This window comes from Accipiter gentilis, chromosome 5 (genome assembly GCF_929443795.1).
Source record: "Accipiter gentilis chromosome 5, bAccGen1.1, whole genome shotgun sequence".
NCBI classification, from domain to species: Eukaryota; Metazoa; Chordata; class Aves; order Accipitriformes; family Accipitridae; genus Astur; species Astur gentilis.
The window spans coordinates 41,191,914-41,215,179 of NC_064884.1; the positions used below are offsets into that span (position 1 = coordinate 41,191,914).

General features: G+C 39.9%; 1 protein-coding gene across 3 annotated transcripts in view; it reads right to left on the bottom strand.

The window, feature by feature from the left end:
* Positions 1-23,266, bottom strand: part of NSF (N-ethylmaleimide sensitive factor, vesicle fusing ATPase) — an 83,825-nt gene that overhangs the window by 25,679 nt on the left and 34,880 nt on the right. For all 3 annotated transcript variants that reach the window (XM_049800174.1, XM_049800175.1, XM_049800173.1), the window contains exons 9-12: positions 11,712-11,911; positions 9,669-9,834; positions 9,039-9,113; positions 4,173-4,360 (exon numbers count right to left, since the gene is read on the bottom strand). In XM_049800174.1, coding sequence (XP_049656131.1) covers positions 4,173-4,360; positions 9,039-9,113; positions 9,669-9,834; positions 11,712-11,911 — 629 coding nt within the window. The remainder of the gene's footprint in view (positions 1-4,172; positions 4,361-9,038; positions 9,114-9,668; positions 9,835-11,711; positions 11,912-23,266) is intronic.

The following is a 23,266-nucleotide window of genomic DNA, read 5'->3' on the forward strand; positions in this document are numbered from 1 at the left end:
CATTGTGAAAAATCTTCCTTGTGCCCAGTTGGAATCTCCCCGGGAGTAACCTATAACAATTACCCCTCATCTTTTCCATGTGACTCCTTGTAAAAAGGGAGTCTCCACCTTCTTTGTAGCCACCCTTTAAATACTGGAACACGGTGCGAAGGTATTCCCTAAGCCTTCTTTTATCAAGGCTGAACAAACCCAGTTCTCTCAGCCTTTCCTCATATGGCAGGCTTCCCAGTCCTTTGATCATCTTTGTGGCCCTTCTCTGGACCCTCTCCAGCCTGTCCACAGCTTTTTTTACATACCGGGGACCGAAACTGAACACAGTATTCCAGGTGTGGCCTGACAAGCACTGAGTGGAGTGGGATAATGACTTCTTTATCTCTGCTGGTGATGCCCTTATTGATGCAACCCAGAATCCTGTTGGCTTTTTTTGCCACAGCAGCACACTGTTCACCCACATTGAGCTTGTTGTGCACCAGGACCCCCAGGTTCCTTTCCACAGAGCTGCTCCAAGCCAGGTAGATCCCAGCCTGTGCTGCACTCCTGGATTATGTTTTCCCACGTGCAAGACCTTACACTTGTCCTTGCTGAACTTCGTAAGGTTCTTGTTAGCCCACTCTTCCCGCCTATCCAGGTCTTCCTTCAGGGTGGTCCTCCCTTCCAAAGTGTCTACTTCCCCACTCAGTTTGGTATGATCAGCAAACTTATCAGGGTACACTTGATCCCATCATCCGGATCACTTACGAAGAAATTAAACAGCATTGGGCCCAATATCGATCCCTGGGGGACCCCACTTGTGACAGGTTGCCAGTTTGAAAAGGAGCTATTTACCACCACCCTCTGGGTGCAGGCTGTCAGTCAGTTCCCCACCCACCACTTGTCTAGACCATTACACATCAGTCTCTCTAGGAGGAGGTTGTGAAAAAACACATCAAAAGCATTGGAGAAATCCAGGTGGACAATGTCCAATGCTCACCTTTTCCACTCAATGGCATACAAAACCTGGCTATTGCATACTAATCCTATGATTACAGTCTGCTGAGGATCCTGAGTGGAGTTCGATATATCAGAAAAAGGATTAGTTAAAAGAGGGGGCAGAAGCTGATCTGTGAAAAGCAATTAATCTGTTAAGTGGTAAGGCAGAAACCTATTTTGTAAGTAGCATAGAGAGAAGGCAAAAGATCTTCATTCTTTTCCACTAAAGTGCAGCCTTGAAAGACTTTTGATCATTTCTGAATTTCCCAATTATACCATAACAAATTTCTCTAGATTCCAAAACAAATATAATTTTCATTTAAAATTACCCAAGTCTTACTACACCAGCTGCTTCTACCTGAGAGCATAGTAGCCCTACCTGATCTGATAGCTCAGGAAGTAAAAGGTTGGGATTTTAAAGGGTTTCTTGGAAGGCATAGCAACCTCTATCACCTTTGCTTAAGACCAAGGTGATGGACGAGTCAAATAACTTTAACCCTCAAAGACATGTCTGAGACATCCTCTTCTGACCAGGATGATCTACAAGAACAAGGAGTACACTTGAGCATGGGAAGAAAAAAATAATAATAAAAATAATCACATTATGCCTGTCTTGTAGAGTAGCACATGCAGCCTCTAAACAGCAACCTCAGGAACCCAGACTGGCCAATAACATTGTGCCAAACAAATGATTATAACCAGAGGATGGCTGAAATGAAAGAGTCCCTTCTCACAAAAACACCCACCAAGTAGAAATACAGGATGCCAAATGTATCAATCTAGTGGATCTTAGTCTGTACTTTGAGTTGATCACTCTTCTACTTTGCAGAGGGAAGTGAAGGTACTTGAAACACTTAATATATTCCTGAAGTTGTTTGTAAACTTAAAAACAGGGGGAGTTCTTTCTTTCCTAGCCTTTATTGAGTTATACATTTTAATTTTTAACACACACACAACTTTGAGAGATTATCAGAAGAGTTTAAATGATTCAGAATAATAATGCCCCTTGATTTTCAATGTGTGCTCTTGCTTCTTGTAGGTGCTTCTGAAAACTAGGTCAGGCCTATGATGTATATTTTAAATTTTGCAGTACTTGTAGGAGAGAATAAAATACCTTAGTGCATCATTTGGCTGAAGACATCTTCAGAATAAACAATAAGATTATCCAAAAATACTACGTCAAAGTGTTTGAAAAGAAAAACAAAGCATGGCTGCTTCGCATTTGGAATATACATACATATATTATTAAGATGTCAATCACATACCAACCTAAAGGAGGGGACTGCTCTTTTGCATTTATGCATTACCATTTTCTCTTCTCCCACTGTGACATTTTGGCACAACAGCAAATATATCAAAACACTAATGGTCCCCAAACTCACCCCAAATTCAAGCATTGAAAAAACATTAACTATGAGCAAAATTAATTATTTAAGGAAAATGTTTTGCCTGCAAAAGGATGAAAATACCTCCAGAGGTGCTGAGTTTTTTTGAGACAGAACACAAGAGAATGAGAAACTGTTGATGTTTGCAGGTTTTTACTGTAGGAAACAATTAATAACTTTTCAAGTATTATGGCTATACAAGAAAAATTAGTAGGAAGAGCCATTTTTCCTTTAAAAAGAGAGCTCCCAAGAGATACAAATGTCTAAGCAACAAAATGATTTCTCTCGCTTAAATGAAAGCATGATTTGCTTTCCTCATATTCAAGGCTGAACAGACTTTTTACTTAAAATACACCAGTGCTGTGGAATTGATATCAAAGCCTTTTCTCTGCAGTAATTCACACCAGTTCTTGGCCACTAGAGCAAAGGGGCTGTGCCTTTCAGCCTCCTTCTTCACAAACTAATCATCTTATATTTCAACACCATCGAATACTGTGTTTTGCATCTGGATTAATATAACCTGACATTTCATGGTCCTTAACTCCCCTCTAGTTAAAGATACACTGACCTCCCATAATCAGGAAACATTGGGAAAACAAGGCAATGTTCCTCTAGATGGAGGGAGCCAAGAACATTACAAGTCTCTATGGTCACTGAGACTGTCAAGTGAGTTTTTATTTGAAATGGAAGATGTTGTACAAGTCCCTTCTGAATTCAACCAAGATTTTAGCATCAGCAACATCTTGGAACAAACGATTCTTTCCACAGCTTAAATACTTCTTTACACAATGCACATCTCCTTTTCTTTGCTTTGATCATGGCCATGGGTGGTATCGTTTGCTGTTCTCTGAGTTCTTGTATTAGGAAAGAATAAACAGTCATTCCCCATTCACTGATTCCAGTACGCATGTTTTCACATACTTTTCATAACCCTTCACCGTATTTTTTTCAGGCTGAGAAATCCTAGTCTAACCATTCTTCCAGTGAAAACCCTCCTACACCTCTGAGCTTCCCAGCTGCCTTTCCAAATCCTAGTTCTACCATAACCTTTCCAAGGTGGGTTTCCCAGGACTGCACAGATTCAATATACCAGGAATTTTATCCATGACATAATCACAGCCTTACTTTTGCTCTGCATATCTCTTCTAGTAAATTCTAATGTTGCACTTGCTTTTTTCACTGATAAGGACTGAGCTGATATTTCAAGATCATTATAACTCTAAGAACTCGACCCCAAATAATGGTCAGGTCAGTCCCTATCACTGCCTATATCTTTTTGAATTTTGTCCCCCCAATGTACACTTAAATTCACTGACTACATCTTGTGCACCTGCATTATTTCAAATGCCTTCTGCAGTTTTCCATAGGTGGCCTTCATCTTTATGGCCACAAAACAGCTGTGAGTTTGCAATCTCACTTCTCTCCTCTCTTTGCAGATCATTTATGAATATAGTGAGCTGCACAGGCTCCAGCAGAGATCCCTCCCATATGACTGGCTGTTCTCAATTCCAGCTCTTGTCTCCTGGCTCCAATCCATAAACTGAGCTCAAGACCTTCCTTTCAGTTTTTATCAAAATACATTTACAAACAATCACTTTCCATTCCCACTGAGCTATGCAAGAGCAACTTGGAGGTCAGGAGATGGAAGAGGTAATTCAGAACCATGTAAAAGCACAGTGAAAAGGTGGTGTCCATTTGAATTTCATCTCCTAAAATATGCTGAGATGCCATTACCCCTTTGAAAGTAAACATTCAAGAAAAGATTCCAAATGTAATGATCTTCCCTTTTTTGCCACAGTGAGAGATGACAGGACTGACCTTAATGTGTCTGTTCATAGCAGTAGACTGAGCAGCTCGAACTAAACCTTCTAATTCCGCACCACTGAAGTTTTTAGTCTCAACTGCCAGTTCTGCAATGTCCACATCTTCAGCCAGCAGCTGGTGTTCCCGCATCCGTACTGTGTGGATATGAAGAATCTGAAATCGACCTTTCTCGTCTGGCAAGCCTGAGATTTTAAACAGAAAGCATGTCAATCAGTGCCTCGGCACAGCAACTACAGCAAAGCCTTCCCCTCTCCTCAGTGGTCCTAATTCCAAAGGCTCTTTCTCACCATGAGCAATTCATTCTTATAAGTAGAATACTTGACAATGCTTTTTGTTTGAGAACATTCAATTACACTAATTGCCCTTGGCAAACTGATTAGCATCACCACCAAACTAGAGAGAAAAAGCATAAGGTTTAGTTTCTTTCCTTGGGGTGCTTCAAGTTGGTTGCTCTTAGGCTTCCACACCAGGAATTCACTTTAGACAAAGGCAATCTGGTCAGTCCCTTGGCATCTCTAAACCCAATTCCCACCTTGCAATTATCACAGAACCATAAAACCAAAGAATAGTTTGGGTTGGAAGGGAACTTTAAAGATCTAATCCACCCCCCCACTGCCATGGGCGGAGACATCTGCCACTAAATCAGGTTGCTCAAAGCCCTGTCCAACCTGACTTTGAACACTTCCAATGATGGGGCATCCACAGCTTCTCTGGGCAACCTGGTCCAGTGCCTCACTACCCTTATCGTAAAACATTTCTTCCTTATATTCAATCTAAACCTGCCCTCTTTCAATTTAAAACCATTGTCCCTTGTCCTCTCACGACAGGCCCTAGTAAAGTCTTTCTCTGTCATTCTTATAAGCTTCCTTTAAGTAGTGAACAGGCGCAGGAAGGCCTCCCTGGAGCCTTCTCTTCTCTGGGCTGAACAACCCAAACTCTCTCAGGCTCTGTTCACAGGAGAGGTATTGCAGCCTTCTGACCATTTCTGTGCCTCCTCTGGAGCCACTCTAACAGGTCCATGTCTTTCTTGTGCTGAAGACCCCAGAGCTGGGTGCATTGCCCTGGGGGATCTCACAAGAGTGGAACAGAGGGGGAGAATCACCTTCCTTGACCTGCTGGCCACACTTCTTTTGATGCAGCCCAGGACATGATTGGCTTTCTGGACTATAAGCCCACATTGCTGGCTCATGTCCAATTTTTCAACCACCAGTATCCCCAAGTCCTTCTCCACAGAGCTGCTCTCAGTCCATCTATCCCCCAGTCTGTGCTGATGTTGGGGACTGCCCTGATATTGAGCCATTGACTGTAACTCTTTGGACACGGCCATCCAGCCAATTCCTTATCCACCTAATGTAATGGTCCATCCATCAAACTCTTATCTCTCCAATTTAGTGGCAAGAATGTTGTGGGGCACCTTATCAAAGGCCCTACAAAAGTAGCTCATCCCTTATCCAGTAACACAGTCACTCCACCATAGAAGGCCACTAGATTAGTCAGGCACAATTTGGCCTTTGTGAAGCCATGTTGGTAGTCTCTAATTGCCTCCCTGTCTTCCACGTGTTTCAATATATCTTCCAGGAGGATCTGTTTCATGATCTTATTGGGCACTGAGGTGAGGATAACTGATCAGTAGTTCTCAGGGTACACCTTATTACTCTTTTTTAAAATACGTGCGACATTCCCTTTTCTCCAGTCACTGTGGACTTTGCCTGACTGCCATGACTTTTAAAATATGATGGAGAATAGCTCAGTGACTACATCAGCTAATTCCCTCAGGACCATAGGATGAATCTTATTGGGTCCCATGGTCTTGTGTATGTTCAGGTTCCTCAGTGGTCCCAAAACTGATCTTCTCTCACGATGGGAGGGATTTCAATTTCCCAGTCCTGCCTTGAGGTTCAGGGACTTGAGAGATGAGAAGAGTGATTATCAGTGAAAACTGAGGGGAAAAAATTGTTGAATACCTCAGCCTTCTCTGTGCCAGTTGCCCCTAGTTCTCCTGTCTTATCTATCAGAAGGGGATAGGGGTGTACATTTTCTTTAATCTTCCTTTCCTGGCCAACATACCTTTAGAAGCCCTTCTTACTATTCTTCACATCCCTTGCCAAATTCAGCTCCAACTGTGCCTTAGTCCTCCTGATCCCAACCCTACACATCAGGCAGTGTCCCTATATTTTTCCTAGGATACGTGTCTTTAGTTCCACTGCCCATGCATTTCCTTCTTATGCTTTAGTTTGACCAGGAGGTCCTTACTGAGCAATGCTGGTCTCCTGCCTTCCTTGCCCAGTTTCTTATATGTGCGACTCAAGAGTTCTTGCGTGCTAAGAAAAATGTCCTTAAAGAGCTGCCAGCTCTGTTCTGCTCCTCTATCCCTCAGGGCAGTCTCCCAGGGGGTCCTATCCACTAATTAGTTAATCAACTGAAACTTCACTCCCCTAAAATTCAGGGTCTTGACTTCAGTCTTCACCTGGCCCATACTATTCTCATAAAATTTTCATTTTCTCCAATTGAGGTGATAATTTCCCAGTTTGCACCTTAGCAAGTCCCTTCTGAAATGCATACAATTGAAGATACAGAAAAGCCTTTTCTTAAAAGAAAGCATAACAAGTCAGTCTGGTACATCATCATCTTGGTAAAACCATGCTGCCGTTTAGCTCACTTTCCAGCCGACCTTCACAGCTTTTATTACAAGGATCTGATAATTTGCACTGATTAGTATTTGTGCTGAGGGTATGTGAAAAGACATTTTAAAATGTGCATAGTCCCCAGCAGTGTTCAGTCCTTATCAGCTGATAATTTATTCTAGGGATGCATTGCTCAGTCCTTGGAATTTAATTTAATTATTTTTTGTCAACTAAAGATGCAGGTACTACACCTGCAATACAAGCAATCTCACCTGTGTTTACTAATAACAGTTGCTATTAGGCATGTGTCTTCAAGTATGAGATTGTTCAAAGGCAACTGTCATTGTGGCTACACTTCTTTATCACTAAAGTACACTTTCTTTATTGAGTCTTTCCTTCAATTCCTTGTAGTTGTGTTAATTTCTAAAGACTGTATCTGGCTACAGTTTTTGCCAATGCTAATTCTCTCTCATTGCTATTCATCAGCCTGACTTCTAATAATTCTCTATGTACTGCTATACACTTCTATACACTTCCAATTTTCCTTTTTTTGTGGATTATACCAGGAATAGGCACAAGTCTCTTTCAGTATTTTTTCCTGCATCTAACAAATGTCTTAGTCTCTTCAGTCTCTGGCACATTTTAAACCATCCATGCTGTCTGTGCCACAAGTTTTTAAACCCCAGCTAGTGCTCTAGTTGTCTCTCTAGTCCTCACATCTTGCATGAGCTACATGCACAGTAATGCCTGATATAAACTGTTTCCTGCAGTACTCAAGGACAGCATTAACTCTGGAGCATTAGCATCAGCTCCCTGCCCGGGTTACCTCCGCAGCTGCCTCAGTAGTCATCAGCTTCACTTCATCATTCCTTCTCTTACCTAAAATCTTTCCCTTTCAGCTATCAAAAAACTCCTTCCTGTTTCTGGGTCTTTCAAAGAGTGACATTACCCTTTAAGGATAAGAGAAAAAATCCCTAGCAAGCTCTTAAGATTACATTGCTAGATCAGATTTCAAGAGTTTCCCTGCAGTTCAGACCGGCATTGACAATTACAATTTTGCCTGCCACTCTAGTATGATATCATATGATTTTTAGTGTTATATGGACATTTTCATCTAATTTTCTGCAACTGAAAGGAAACAAAACATAATACTCATGGCCTTACCTGTTCCTTTTCTGTGAATTACTACAGTTTGGGAATTTTTACCTTTACAATAGTCAGTGCCTAGCTCAGAACACAGAAAATATTTTGTGACATTTGTATGTCTGTGGAAGGTTAGGGGAAAACGTTTTACACACTCTTCCAAACTACACATCTGAAACTGCATATTCAATCTCTACATTAAACACAGATCTTAACCAATTTGAGTTTCTCACTACAAGACAGGATCATTAAGCTTTTAATCAGTTCCAGGCTATTCTCTATTCAAACTTTGTTCTGTGAATTGTTAACCTCAGAACTGAGCACCACAACCTACTTACCCTTTAGACTCCACCATGATCTTTACTGATCAAACTTTTGATCTCAAATGCAAAGTCAGAGACTTGTTTTCATTAATCTAAGATGGTCTGGGCTTAATTTCTTAATAAATCCTACATTATCAGATATTCCATTATTTAATCTGCATTGGTGTCAGGCAGATGCGTACAATTACAAAAGTCCCTTTTAAGTTACTGACAGATAGCATTCTTTTCCAGTTCACTAGAATAAATGGCTAACAGAGCTCTTCAGCCCACTTTTAGTTCTGTTGATACAAGTAATCCAGACCTGCTGATTTCAGAAGCCAATAGCCAATGCTGTTTCACATTTGCAGTTCCTGCAGTGAAAGCCACCATTATCACTTCATGCAAATAAAATGATCTGCACTTTCTCCAAGTCAAGAATTGCTCACACATTGTACTTGCCTACTTTACAAGTTCAATAGTTCTGCAGTTTCCATGTAGGAATGGTCTGGTTGCCATTACTTGTCTCCTTTCATTCATGCAAGAGATTCAGGGTCCTGCCTGCCCATACTTATCCATTCTGCTGGACAGAAACTGATATCAGGTCAATGGCTTATCAGTAGGTAAGTCTAAAATAGTACTTTAATTGGCTGATTAAATTTACATGTAATATTATGGAGGGAGCCACATGAAGTTTAGCACCTATGCCACCCTTGTTAATTATTCATATTATGGCATACATTTGCTTTACTATTGTAAGTACATCATGTATTGTGATATGCCAGCTTGCTTACCAATCTCCATTTTCACCTCCAGTCTCCCTGGTCTCAGCAGAGCCTCATCAATCAGGTCAGGTCTGTTGGTCATTCCTAAATTGAAAGTTAATAACAAAATAAGCATTATCTGAGCTTATTAAGTGGGTCTCCAACTCCTGAATACAGCCCATAGATCTAAGAAGATACCTCAAAGAGTCTCAAGAAAACAGACAAAAGATACCCATCTTCAGAAATATTGGAAAAGTCATGCCCTGAAGTACAGTCAGGGCAACAGGGATCAAACCTGTACTTGTGACTGTATCTGCAGAGCTCCTGGCACCAGGACAACTAGACAACACAGCTAGAGAAGCCCCACTCCTCCATAGGCCAATACATCAACACATATCATTCCTTGCAATTTTTCTTAAGCTATGAAACATTTGTTATCAAAAGCTAAAGGAGGAAATTGTTGAAAGCAGCAATATCAGTCGATTACAGCACCATCTCCCTTTAAATCTGCTACTGATGCTTATCAAACAGAAGTCGTTCAGCTTGGATTAGTCCAAACAGATCTAATACCAGTAACAGTAACTTAGCTGACCTGCTATGAGAAAAATATCAGCAGTTTTCAACCAGACCCCATAACAGAGAAAGTAAGCACCATCATACCAATCACTAGGATGTTATTGAGCTGCTCTACTCCATCGATTTTAGACAGCAACTGGTTTACAACAGTATCATGGACTCCAGTGCTACCCGCCATGCTTCCTCTCTGCTTGCAGATTGCATCAATCTCATCAAAAATGATGATATGCACACCACTGTTTGCTCCAAGCTATTGGAGAGAAAAACATGTCAGGAATGCCACGTCATCACCGAAAACAATCCAAACAAAACAGTAACTTCTCAACAAGCTCAGCCACACAGATACAGAACATTAATACCTCCAAGTGGTTTTAGTATCACGTTACGTATGTATGAGATCCCTTTCCAGAATAACATCTTGCCATCCTCCAAAACGGGGTGGTTGGTAGGCTTTGCCCAAGCATAGGACTTCACAGCTGACACTGGTTAAGAGCAGCAGTGTTTCAAGGAAGAGGACTAGACTGAACAAGAAAAGCACAAGCCCAAAGCTGGAACATACAGCTCAGACAAAGGGTCACAGTACTCAGTATCTGGGAAAGCCCTCTGGAAGGGAGACAGAGAACAAAGCACATCTGTGGAGGGATGCACCCAATGTGGGAAATACCCCAGGTTGTACTAAAGTTAGAAAATATACGGCTTGCCAGAGTAACTTTGTTCTTAATGTTTTTAAGCAGTCCACTTGCTCAGTGACAATCAGGAACAGAACTGCTTATTTCCAGGTTCACTCAAAGGTTAAGCAGTTGCAGCTGGTAAGAGAACAGGATACTTTTTGTGACCATATTATGAAGCTTTTTCCCTCCAAATTCAACTTCTAAAACATCTTTTGTGGACAGTGGAGACCATGTTAACACTGGGTAAATGTGCTGTCACTGGCAATCTGCCCCAGACACAAGTCATTACAATACCAACCTTTTCGAGACCTTTTTAATCTTGCAACTTGTCATCAGGACCATCCCCTCCAGCCAATATAAAGTCTATTTTAACAGGTGTGTTATTGCAGAGGAAAAGAAGCTCACAGCTTTCAGTTACATTGCAACAACCAGAGAGAAGATTGTTTACATCGGTACAGGTTACCGTGCAAAGCTGACTTATTAATAAATCTTTTGCAGAAGAAAATTAAATTATTTCAAGCCACAAGCAAAAATCTGCAGTCTTGTTAGGCATAAATAAAATTAAGGGATACAATGTCCTTTGCTAATGTCTTCTGAAAAGACTTCCCTACATTTAACTGTGACTTGCCTGACATTGTATTTTCTTTACCAGAAAATCTATCAAGATTAAGTCATCCACAGCAGAGAAAAGTTACCATAGCACACATGAAATAAGTATTTACACCTTCTAACTAAAGACTGAGCTTTTGATAGCCAGCTGAAGTAATGGATAAAAAAAACAAGTTTGGAAAAAACCAGAATCTTTATCTCCACTTCCAGTTTCAAATATCTAGACTGTCAAGTTTCAAGACACTATTTCATCCATCAGCTTTCTGCTGAGAAAAATTAATAATGTATCAATTATAATGCTTCAAGGATTATAATTTACTTACACTAATAAGCCTGTAACCCAAAAACCCGAAACCATGAAAGCTTATTTGAAATTCATCCTATGTTATGTGCCACCTGAATTTAGTAGCAAAAATACAAATAGATTATGTCTCTCCCACACAAAAAAAAAAAAGAAAAGAAAAAACAGAGCAAAATTTTTGCAATCCCATTTTCAAGCACTTTTTGAGCAGGTGGCACACCACATAATACAAAGCATAGCAGGATGGGCCCTACTGTATTACTTTGAAATAACTCTGCATGGAATTTAAACAAACTGTCCATCTTCAGCATAGCTAGCTAGAAGACCGACTACCTCTTCAGGTTCTAAGATTGTTTTTTCAACTGACTGTGTGTGAATCTGTAAAGCACTAATATTCAGTGACTTACAAGGAATAACTATAATCTCAAGCTAAGCAGTGACTCAGTCTTTTAATGCAAGCAGTAATTTTCTGATTATAAACCTCTTTTCCGGTCATTCTTTAGGCACATTCATACTGACCATGCTATTTATCTATGTTTGCATTACCCTTCTTTGTTCTTCTTCTGCATCAGCAAACAGCTTGCGGATGTTGGCCTCAGATTCGCCCACATATTTATTGAGGATTTCTGGACCATTGACCACCTTTGGTTCTCTGGCATTCAGCATCTTGCCAATCTGTCTCGCCATAAGTGTTTTACCACAGCCTGGAGGTCCATACAAGAGAATGCCTTTCACATGCTTGCAGCCTAGAACAAGAGAGAACAAGTTTAGAAAGCAGGGTTATGATGGTAACAACAATATATTGAAGAGGAAATTGCTGCTTACAGTAGGGGTGCTTTTACAGGGATCTGGCAGAGATGTGCATTAGCCTTAGCTCTACCCGGTGCCTTTATCAGTGAAATTCAAACACAGAATTGCCAGACTGGATCAGAGTCATTCCAATGATCTGGCAAGGGCCAGGAAAAATAATCCATAGAACAGCACAAATGCTCTCCCATGCATTAGGCATGCTAACTTAATAGCTAAGGACTGAAAGCTTGAATTATAACTTCTCGTTAGTAATACAAAGCAACAGAGATCACTTGGTAAACATGTGAATAACAATTTTCAGTTCAATAAAACCCAAGAGTAGGTCGCATGGATACTGACCATCCTCAGGTACTGAGGAATTGCAGGTACTTTTTCTACATCACCATATGCCCTAAACACCAAGCAAAGACGTACTAGAAATTTAGGACAAGCATGTACTGCATCTGGTTCATTTATCTCTTCTCCTAGAGGGACACACAGTGCCTACAAAGGTAGCCTTCCTTCACAGAAGAGTTTCAACTGAATTGAATTTTCAGGTATGTAAGCAAAATGAAGCATCAGACCTTCAAAATTACTCAACTGACAGTGAGCTCCCAGTGTAGACATAGATCAAACACATTAATCTGATTCTTGAAAGAGAAAATGAGGACTATCATGTAATGTCTAACTTTTTAGCCCTGTATTGGCCTTTAATGAGTCCCATATAACACATCTAGTTCTGATAGCAAGTTCATAGGACAAATATTGAGATAACTGAAAAAGGCCTCTAAGAACCACTAGAACCATGAGCCCAAAAAGCTTGACCTGTAACTAGAAAGACCTGAAACATTATCATTTATTCAAATAACAGGACTTCAGATCACTGTGCATGAGCACTGGTGTTTAAATTCTCTCCTCTAGGGAAACGGAAGATATAATGGTTGCAAGATGATGCTGGACACATCCCATTCAGCAATAGGCACAAATTTCCTAAGTGTGCACACAACTCCTGATAGAAGTTCCCAAGTGTGAACAAGAAAGTTTTCCCTGAAGAATTCTGGAATTTTGGATATACAGCTTGTGAGCCGCAGACATATGTTATCAACTGTCTGAATATCATTATGCCTGAATATTTCACGCTCTGCCTTATACTTTGCTAAGAGAGGTTGTGGTAACAGCATGTGTCTACAATGATGTTTGTTTTCTTCATTTAATGGGACTATCAGCATTTAGACAAGATCTAACCAGACAGAAAAAGGAACTGCATCAAGACAAAACCTTTCTCCCGGGATGAATCTGAAGGGGTTCGTGTTGGAAAACCGTGAAACAGGAGAGTAGAGATCATGTATCAGCACTAAGTTTTAAACACTTAGCACCACACTCAGGGAAAGCCTCAAAGTAGAAAGCCACAGTTTCATAGCAGAGGCATCCATCTACAGAAACAGCATAGGAAAATAGAAGTTACCTAGCGAAGACAACACAGGATCTATACACTGCCCAATTTAAAAGGCATGTGCAAGACAGATTCAGCAGGAGAGCGAGTTTGGATATTGTCTGGTCACAGAGTGGTAATGAAAGAGAAGACAGAAACATGTAATTTATTCTGTCTAGATCCTTGTATTTCCAGCAGACCTCCTTTTTCTATTTTCCAGTTGATATTGAAGACCAAAGAGTAAACACAAAACTACAAGCAAACGCATTTATTTTCAACATTTAGGACACAGCAGGTGTTTCAGCAATTTATTTCTTCCTATGCAATTTCAAGCACAATAGGAAGTATTAGTTCCTCCCTATATCACTTCACTTTGCCCATGGAAAAGACAGATGTGCAGATAGGAAAACACTCGGCCTACATGGAGTCAAGATGTCCTCCTCATGTTTTAGACCATCTTGGCCACACACAGCACCAACACCAAATTGACAGACTCCTGCATCTACTGTCCTTCCTCTAGAGTAATAACTAAATCACGCCACTGTCATCCTCACCAACCAGACCAGCGAGGACATCCCAAGGAAAGAGACCCTAAGGAAGCTGAAACCACTGTAGCCTATGGGAAAACAGCACATTTGGAATCTGCCTCAATGAAAATCTCAACTTTGAACACAAGTGTTTAATTACAGAGGTAGGGAATTCAGTAGCACCTTCTCCTTTTATCTTGCTCCATTTCACTGCTGCACAAAATTCCTACATATGTTCTCTGGACAAGTGAAGAACACAAGGTATCCCTACACATGAAGATAAAAAAACCCCTAAGTTTTGTTTCAAGAAAATTTATCTAAAACCTTAGAAAGCTTGAAGTATTAATTGTTTGAGGTAAAAAGCAACACAGTAATTAGCAGAAACTATTCTATGCCGTAGATGACATTCACAATGCATTCATGTGGTACTACGCTCTTGCAGTTTGACTTTAAGGATGCAAACGATCCACCAAGAGTCCTGCAATGCTTAAGATACACATTAAAAGCAAAAACCAAAAAAGTAGCAAACTGATGGCACAGAGCTCAGACTCAGAGGACCTGAGTTCAGTTTCTACCATCATCAAAAGTTTCATGAGCTTGGGCACACAGAGTTTTTTATGTCACCCACACAGAATGACCTCCCTTCTAGTTTTTGGCTTGTCTCAGCTACATGGTAAGTTCACCCCATACAAAAGAGTGCTCATGGCTGCACAGACCTCATGGCAACATTCTGCCTTTAAAGAACAAGTACTTTTCTCCTTTATTAACTTACCAATACTCAACTGTGATTTCATTTACTCCTGAATATTACAGTGATAAAGAATTAATTTTAATCTGAGCAACTGCTCAATACAAAATAATTTCTATTATCCACATGCATTGCTCACTTTCTCTTTCAGGTTGTTCATTCACTGAAATGAAGTTTCAGAAGAACATTGCTATGAGGAATGCCTGATCCCCTACCAAAACCCCAGAGAGCAATACTGCTACATTGAATAAGCACAGTAATAAAAAGCTGAAAGATTTTTCTGGGCTTCTCTGCAGATAAAAAAAAAATACTACAAAAATCAAGGGATATAGCTAAGAAGAACTCATTAGTCAACTTTCAGGCATCTACAACTCAAAAACATAAACAACATATACTGTCAGTAAAGACAAATTTCACACAGGACCAAATGAGGCATAGATAAATTAAAAGCTATTCCTGTCAAATCAATGTCACGAAAGGTATTGTTAACATGTTTCGTGGAGGAACATGATCACCTATGTAGCCAAACAGCACAAAGCAGGATTTCAATGATGAGTGATGCTTTGAAGGGAAATCCCAAGCAAGCTGATGCTCAGACAGCTCCACTGTGCTTAAGCAAGAGAGACTATCAAAAGGCTACTGGCAAGTCAGGGCACATGTACATAAACAGGCCTGGGAGCATCCTGAAAGAGGCAGGAAAACTGTACCACAGAGTATCATTTTTCTCTAGTACACTTTCAAAAAAGAAACACAAAGAACAGTCTGATCCTTTTTTTCTTTCTATTTTTCCTGCAATTCACAATCTCTCTCCTAGAAGGGGGTGCAACCTAGTTATACCCACTAGAAGCTTCTCTTCTACAGCCCAAAAAACCTGAACTTCTTGAAAAGCCCAAACATTCCCCTCCTCTGCATGAGCTAACATAGCACTATGGGAGATGAGACTTCAGGTGCAGCTGAAGCCTCCTAGGATTTTCACACTCTTCCTATTCAAACTTGCTCATAATGAGAAAGCGTCAGCTCTTATCTAATAAATAATTTTTTTTAAAAAAAGGACAGAAGCTGTTGCGGGAGGGAAGGGAGGGAAGGGGGCTGGTCAAAGGTAGGCCACTGCTTCAGCTGCCTGCCAAAGTCATCAGCTGTACAATGTCATTAGCTATTCACCCCTATAGAGAAAAAACAAACAAACAAAAAAACCAAACAGCTCTGGGACACAGCAGATTCCTAGAGACAACCTGACAGCTACCAAACCTTACCCAGACAAGCTCAGCCAGCATTGGGTAGTCCACACTCAGTCTTTAGCAAGTAAAACCACACGTGTGTTCTCCCACATCTGAACATCAAGGATATTACTGACCATCTGCTACAAGACTTGGTTGCCACTGAATGGGCAACATTGAAAGCTGGGTCTTAGTCAGGTGGAAGAAAATTCCTGAAACCAAAGCAATTAGGTCCTCTTCAAATAAAATTGCCACAAGCTACGCCAGTAAAGACTTCCCTGTATAGCTACATTCACCTGGCTAAAATTAAAGTTTTAAACACAAGCAGGACTTTATTAAAATAGACAGGTGATGACAAACTACAAATGTTAGTCTCAAATCACAGTGGGATCCTATGCACTACACAGGAATTTTGATTAAGTTTATCTCCCCTTTGCTGATTTCACCAATGCAGCCCAAATGTCAATACTATTATGAGAATCTTATAAACACAATTTATTAGTAGTGCAGACATCTCTAACTCGTTAAGCTTACCATTAGGACTCCAAATCAAAGGTCATTCCTGTAACATGATACTTAATTATGCAACTTAATGACATACAGTTAGAGGCTGAATAGGTATGTCAACAGGAACTAAAATACAGCAATATGGGAAACATTCTACACAAAATATCAGGGAAGAAAAAAAATCATAAAAACTGGTAAGAATGGAAGAGTTACTAGTGTTACCAAGAGAAGTCAAACACTATTTTGAACCAGAATGTCACTTACCCAAAGACACGATAAAGTTTATTTGTTCAACTCTCACTATTCACTTTTTTTGAAAGATCAGAAGAAATGTTTTAGTATAATAGGGATTTTCTACTTGGGAGTGTAATTCCCCTTTTAATTAAAATCAAAGCATTCTGCTGTGATTGTATCATTCAGATGCACCTATCGGGAATCTGCATTGATAGTAAAGTACTGATCCTGAATACATCAGGGAAAGATGCTTATCTTTACACATTAATCTTCAAGCAGGTTACAGTAAGATCAGGGTTCCCAGACTTCACCTGCCACACAGACAAAATTTCCCCAAAAATATAGCTGGGTGGAATTTCCCCCTCCTCTCATCTTGTAAGCCGAGCATTATTCCAGCCTCCATCACTGCCTCCAGTTAATCTTCCTGTAGGATTTACATGCTACCAACAACTAGCAAGACTGAAGTAACTTGTTTCTGCTTTTAATTCAAAGCTGAGACAGAGAAAGGGCTACAGCCGAAACAGAAGGTTTTACTTTAAGTGGATTCCCAGTAGACAGTTTTTTTGATCTGTCAAATCATTTGCCATTATAAGGAGAAGACAACCAAGTCAGTGAGTTCCTTCTAGATCTTTGAAAAGAGCCTTCTCACTATATCTTGTTTGGCTGCAAGAATTGTAATGCATGCATATATAAGGAGGCAATAACTAGATTTATGACAATGGCAGGACATTTATCAATTTCTGATGGAATGTGATAAAAATGAAAATAAATCAGCCTTAGAGAAGCTTCCAACAGAATGCCTTTGGCCACACAAACAAAAATCATGACTCTCAGAAAAAAGAGATTCTGGTAAGAGCATATATAAAACAAACCAATCTTTAAAAGAAGTCATCACTGTAGCAAAAGAGTAAATGCCTTTGCGTCTTAATAGAGGAGCTATAAAAATGTAGTTAATTTAAGACGAAGATTATGCAGAGCTGTTGGATTGATTGCTGAACACAGCAGCTGATGTTTACAGTCATATCCCACCTGGATGTTAATAGCCATAAATCTCATCAGCATTCTCTACTTTTTAGAATAAAGCTGGATCATTTCTGCCTACTTAGAAAGTCAACATGATGTAATCTGTAAATGCCTTATGGAACACTTACCCACAGAGCATTACAGAGTTAACAAGTACCAACATAACAGGGTCACTGGGATGTCTCAAGGCCTGGTTTTCCAGCTAGAGAAAAACTGTGGTTGCCAAGCAGTGGTGATGATGCCTGCTAACTAACACCACAACTGCAACCATATGGAGTGAAAGTCCTCTCGGTATCTGGTGATCACTATGGCCATTAACAGAGAAATTCCTTGCAGCACATTTAGTGTAAAGCCCCTTTCCTTCCTTCTAAGCCTGCCATCCGTGACCTTCATTTCACATTTCCATGTTCTTCTGTTGAAAGATCAAACGTTTTCCTTTCCTGGCCATGCAGAATTTTGAAGCCCTCTCTCTCACATCCCTCCCAGTGGCCACAGGGAACCATGTGCTTCAGAGAGAGTAGCGCATTTCATTTTATAATCACATTAGGAAAAGACGACCCAGGAAAGCATTGGTCCATTTCTCAATAAAGAAGAAAAGCTAACAACAGAAAATGCTAAGTTCAAACTGCTAGATACTTTTTTTACACAAACGAAGACTTCATGTGTTATGTGGCAGCTAATATTAATATCAGTGACAAATGGGCAAGAATAGGAAATAGGAGTAGGAAAAGAACAAGAGACAGCCCTCAAGAGTATTAGATATTTGCAGATTACCTGGACATGAACTTCACCCAAGAGCACTCAGAGCAAGTGAAATCATCTCAAAGTCACTGAGAACTTGGACAGGGTGGTTGAGACACTGGGTGGAAGAAAGTGAATGTCATCCATAATGTTATAAAGGAAAAACGAAGGGAGCCATGGGGTTGGACTAAATCTCAAGAGATCCCTTTCAATCTCAACTATTTTCTGATTGTGTGGTATAGACCTATCACTAACTTAATTCCTGGAAAATGATGGCACAACGTCTTTTTAAGTAGATAGGAGAAAACAAGGATACAGGAAACAGCCAAAAGGAATTTATTAGATCTGCCTGAGACAACTTCCTTCTAGGAAAGAGTAGATCACACACAGAGTTTGAGAAAACAAATAAAGCAGTAGAGGGAGATTTAGATTTTCATGAAGATGTAAATAGGTCTTATACATCTTCATAAACATGTAGGAAAAACACAGGCTGAATGAAGTTGAAAAAGGTAGACAAAGTGGATGGAACCCCCCGCCCCCACAAACTTTAAAGCACAAGAAGAAAGGATCCATCCTGAATTTACTGGTATGCAGTGCTTTTATTTATAGCCTGGAAGATGGAACAGAGTACACCTATTAAATCTGCACATTATAAAGCCAAGATCTACAAATACACTGATGGGCAGGACTAAATTCATTTAAAAACAATGTAATTTGATGCACAAGTTTCTAAATTGGAGTAGGAATAATTAACTGCATGTTGCAAAACACAAAAATATCTTCATACTGAGAATTATAAACAGGTACATACACCCAGGCACAAACAAAACCTGCCAATTGACCTGGAATTGACTAGCACCTCAGTTACCGTGCCCTGTTTAGGTCATCACACTTCTAAGCAGTGAAGAATGACCAAGGGAAGAGAAACAACAACAACAACAACTGGTGATCTAGAGGTTATGAGAAATGGTTTAAGAACCTGAGATCTAGCCTCAAGAATACTGAAGAGAAACAAACTGACAAGTATGTAAAAGCCTTGTCCAAAAACATTAAAGAAATAAACAATATATGATGAACTGCTACAAGACTGAGAATAAAGACTTGAAAAATTTTTACAGTAAAGATGCTCTAAGCAGTGGAATAGGCTGCCTTGGGAGATTCTGGCATTTCTATAACCTCAGTTACAGGTTAGACATGTCTGACACTGATTTTTCATTAAAGTTACCCTATTTTAAGAATAGACTGGATGAGATCCTTTCCATTATTCTTCTTCTCTTATAGTAGTTGAGTACTTCAAGAACATTAATGTATTAATTTTTAAGATAACTTAAAAGACAAGCCTCCATTTCACAGGCAGAATCCAAGAAAGAAAATAATATCTGAGTATCTGCTAATTTGAATGTTCATCTCGTGTTTTGTTAATACTTCACTTTTATATAGTGAGCTGTACTTCAAAAATGCAGAGCACTGAAACCAATTGATCCCAAGAGGTCAGAGGACAAGTTAATATGGTTACCAAGAAATAGAAATCACTTTGGAAAAGTCTGATTTAACCTACTTATTGACGGTAATAGGACAGGATGGGGAATTTTGGTTACATTTCAATCTCTTAAAAGGAAAGTGATCTGTAACACCAAACATTTCTATACCTATTAAACTGTAACAACAACATGTACATACAGAACCTGCTTTTTCAGCAGCCTCTACATCAACTAATGTGCCACCTAAGTCAGAAAAATCACTTCCCTGCTGAAAGTCAAGATTGTGTTTCAATGCATGGAGACACTAGAGTGTTCTTTAAAAAGGAAACCAAGCGTTCAGTACTAGCATTTTCTTTTCAGGTCTGATAAAACACTTCTCAGTTTTGTTGAAGTTTACAGCTCCAGGCACCAAATATCAAAAACTTTAGTCCAAATAGCTAAATATCTGTTGAAGTACGGGGAGGGGGGTTGGGGGTAGCCAGAGAGTGAACAGTGTTACAATAAGTATTCAGCAATCATCTTAATGTTAGACAATGGCACAAGCCACTGAATGACCTGAATTTAGAGTCTCAGCAGAAAAAACAGGATTTAACATGGATGAGAAGAAAGGGCTTATCTGCAAGAACAGTTTAGAAAAACCTAACATTTATCAAATAAAAGGAGGAGCTTTAGCTTGAGCAAGAGGATGCTTTGAATTGCAACAAAGAGTAACCAAAACCAGCCTGCAGTTCACCATGAAGCTGCACAGCTTTACTATGAGCTGGACATCATAGAGATCCGGAAAGGGCTTGAAAAAGAGGACAGTTCCCTAGAAATACAGCTTTCATAGGGCTGTCCTTCAGAAAGAAAGTGACTGCTATCCTACCTCCATCAGTGCCCTGCAAGTGTAAAGCTCCTTCCTTAGAAGTATTTGTACGACAGTGAGGCCTCATTCATGGCACTAAAAAGGAGTGTTGCTTTTGTTTCAAGACACCTTCTTCCTCAATCCTCATATGGATAAGGATTTATTTTCATTTGGCAGTCACAAGATTATTAAGAGACAAGCATTAGGTGAAAGACAGCAGCATTACTGATGTTCGTGATGCTAAAGAATCTCCAGTAAATGACTGCAAAACTGTAGCCTTAAAAGCAATCAGCTTAGATTGATGAAGGTCCCACTGTGGTTCAAAAGTGATCTTACCCCTACTGACCACTGTCTTCCTCCTGCTGCCCCTGGCATTCATGTAGCTATGTCACATCAAGCCAATCAGGGAGCTGAGCTAGCTGAATGCTAACCATATACATCTTTTTTATTAGCAGTACTTTTTGCTTCCAGTCATATTAGCTCTCTACAGAGCCATACAAGCACAAAGCTACCATGGTAGAGGTGGTAGATATGTGTACAGGAAAGGCATGGGTAGGGAAAAGTAAATTGCCCCTTTCCAGGGCAGCAGAGAGCTATGGCAAGGTTTAACGATCAGCTGAAGTTGATCCAAGATTTCTTTTCTTGGATAAACCAAAGATTGTAGCATCAGAGTAGTATTTACACCCTTGGATGATATGGTTAACTAACATTGATTTATATGCTCCAAACCCAGAACATTCCTTGGAAGTTAGATAAACCACACACAAATTGCAAGTAATTTTTGAACGGTCTATAGAGCCTCTATGTAGTTACAGGACAGAAATATTTATTGCATTTGGCATGGAAGTTACAGTCTGTGAACACTGGGCAAAAAAACAGAAATGGGCGAGCACTAGAGCACCAGATAGCAAGCAAATTCTTTCTTTTCCTTTCCTAATAAATTATTCACAAAGGTGAACAGCTGTCACACTGACATTTCAGATCTGAAATATAGTTAAGAGCAAGTTATAACTAAGGCAAAGAAAATGAATGTCAGAAAGTTTTGTTTTTTCAAATTTCAGATAAGCTTTTTAGCCCTAGGGTTAATCAGAGAGCTAGAGAGCTCTGTTTGGAGTCTAACTTCTTACCAGAAAAACGTTTCTTTGTGTAGTATGTGTGTAAACACGCACAAGTAAGGGTATATGTAAATAATATGGCACACCCTTAATTCATTGCCCAGGGTAATCAAAATACTAGTGGTCCTTCAGAGAATCTTCTTCTTCCTGTATTAAGCAACACCAATTAACAAGAGGAACTATCTGAGCAACATACCTTGCAAAGCGGCTCCACAACCTCACCCTGCAGTCAGCAAGGTTTCCGACCTTTTCCAGAGGTACCTGATGGAGATGTAGGTCCTCCACAGCAAAGTTAGCTGCTGCACATCGTTACCAAAGTGTACCCAGCTGTCAGGTTAATTCAGCTAATGGTAATACCAAGGGAAAGTAATCATAGTCTGACACATGACTGCTTAACATGCTGCCAGATTGCATGCAGCCAGGGAAGTTGAATAGGTGAAGCTATAGCAAAATGAAAACAAGCTCTAATTATCCCTAGTCTACTAACATATTTCCCATGACAGTCCTGTGACACTGACAAGCATTCCCAAAGTCTAAATCTTTTACCTTCACATATGGTCACAGCTAAAGACTCTGTACTGCAGCCATGAATATATATGATAGCTGCTTCAAAAGGTAAAAATATTTCAAGTAAGGGATGCTGGTCCATCCAAAGGCCAGCTGTCAGCATCATTTTTGAACTGGACACAACAGAGTGTCCAGGTAAAAGCTTTACTTTCCATAGCCAATGGCATTTCTTTCATTTCCTCTCTCGGCAGAGCAGCTAGATACCTAACAAATTTAAGCATTTGATATTCTCAAGCAGAGGCAGAGAAGTTGAGACTTGCTCACAGCCGCAAAACCCAAGAGAACCAAGATCAGCACCCAGAAGACCTTGGCTATCAGATCGATACGAAGTAAAAAGGCAGGAGAGAGAGAATCATGCACTAATTGGATTTAGCCTACAGGGTTTCTTCAGTGTTTCTCCGTAAGTATTCAGATTGCTAAGAAAAGACCTAACGCACCTCACAGGAAGTTTACTTTAACATCAATTCCACAAGCACTGGAAACAGACACACTTTACATAGCCACACACAAACAGGACATATCTTCTGATGAAAATCTGTTTTGTAATCAAAATCTTGATTGCTTCATTTGTGGGGAGAGGGAAGGTGGATCAAGAAATATAAACATACACAGAAATTATACAGCTATGGATTCCAAGTTTAAATATGAACCCAGAGAGATTATATTCAGAGAACGAGAACCAGCTATAACATCCCCAGCCACATTATGTGACAAAATAAGACACCTGCAGCTGCATACCGCTTACTAAAAATTAAAACCAATACCATTTATCTGCCTGCCAGCACATGTTTACAAAGTAATGGGACTGCCTTTCCCTCCCCCAACCCAAAAAAAAAGAAAAAAAAAGGTTATATTTAGAATCTGTGCTTTTATTTC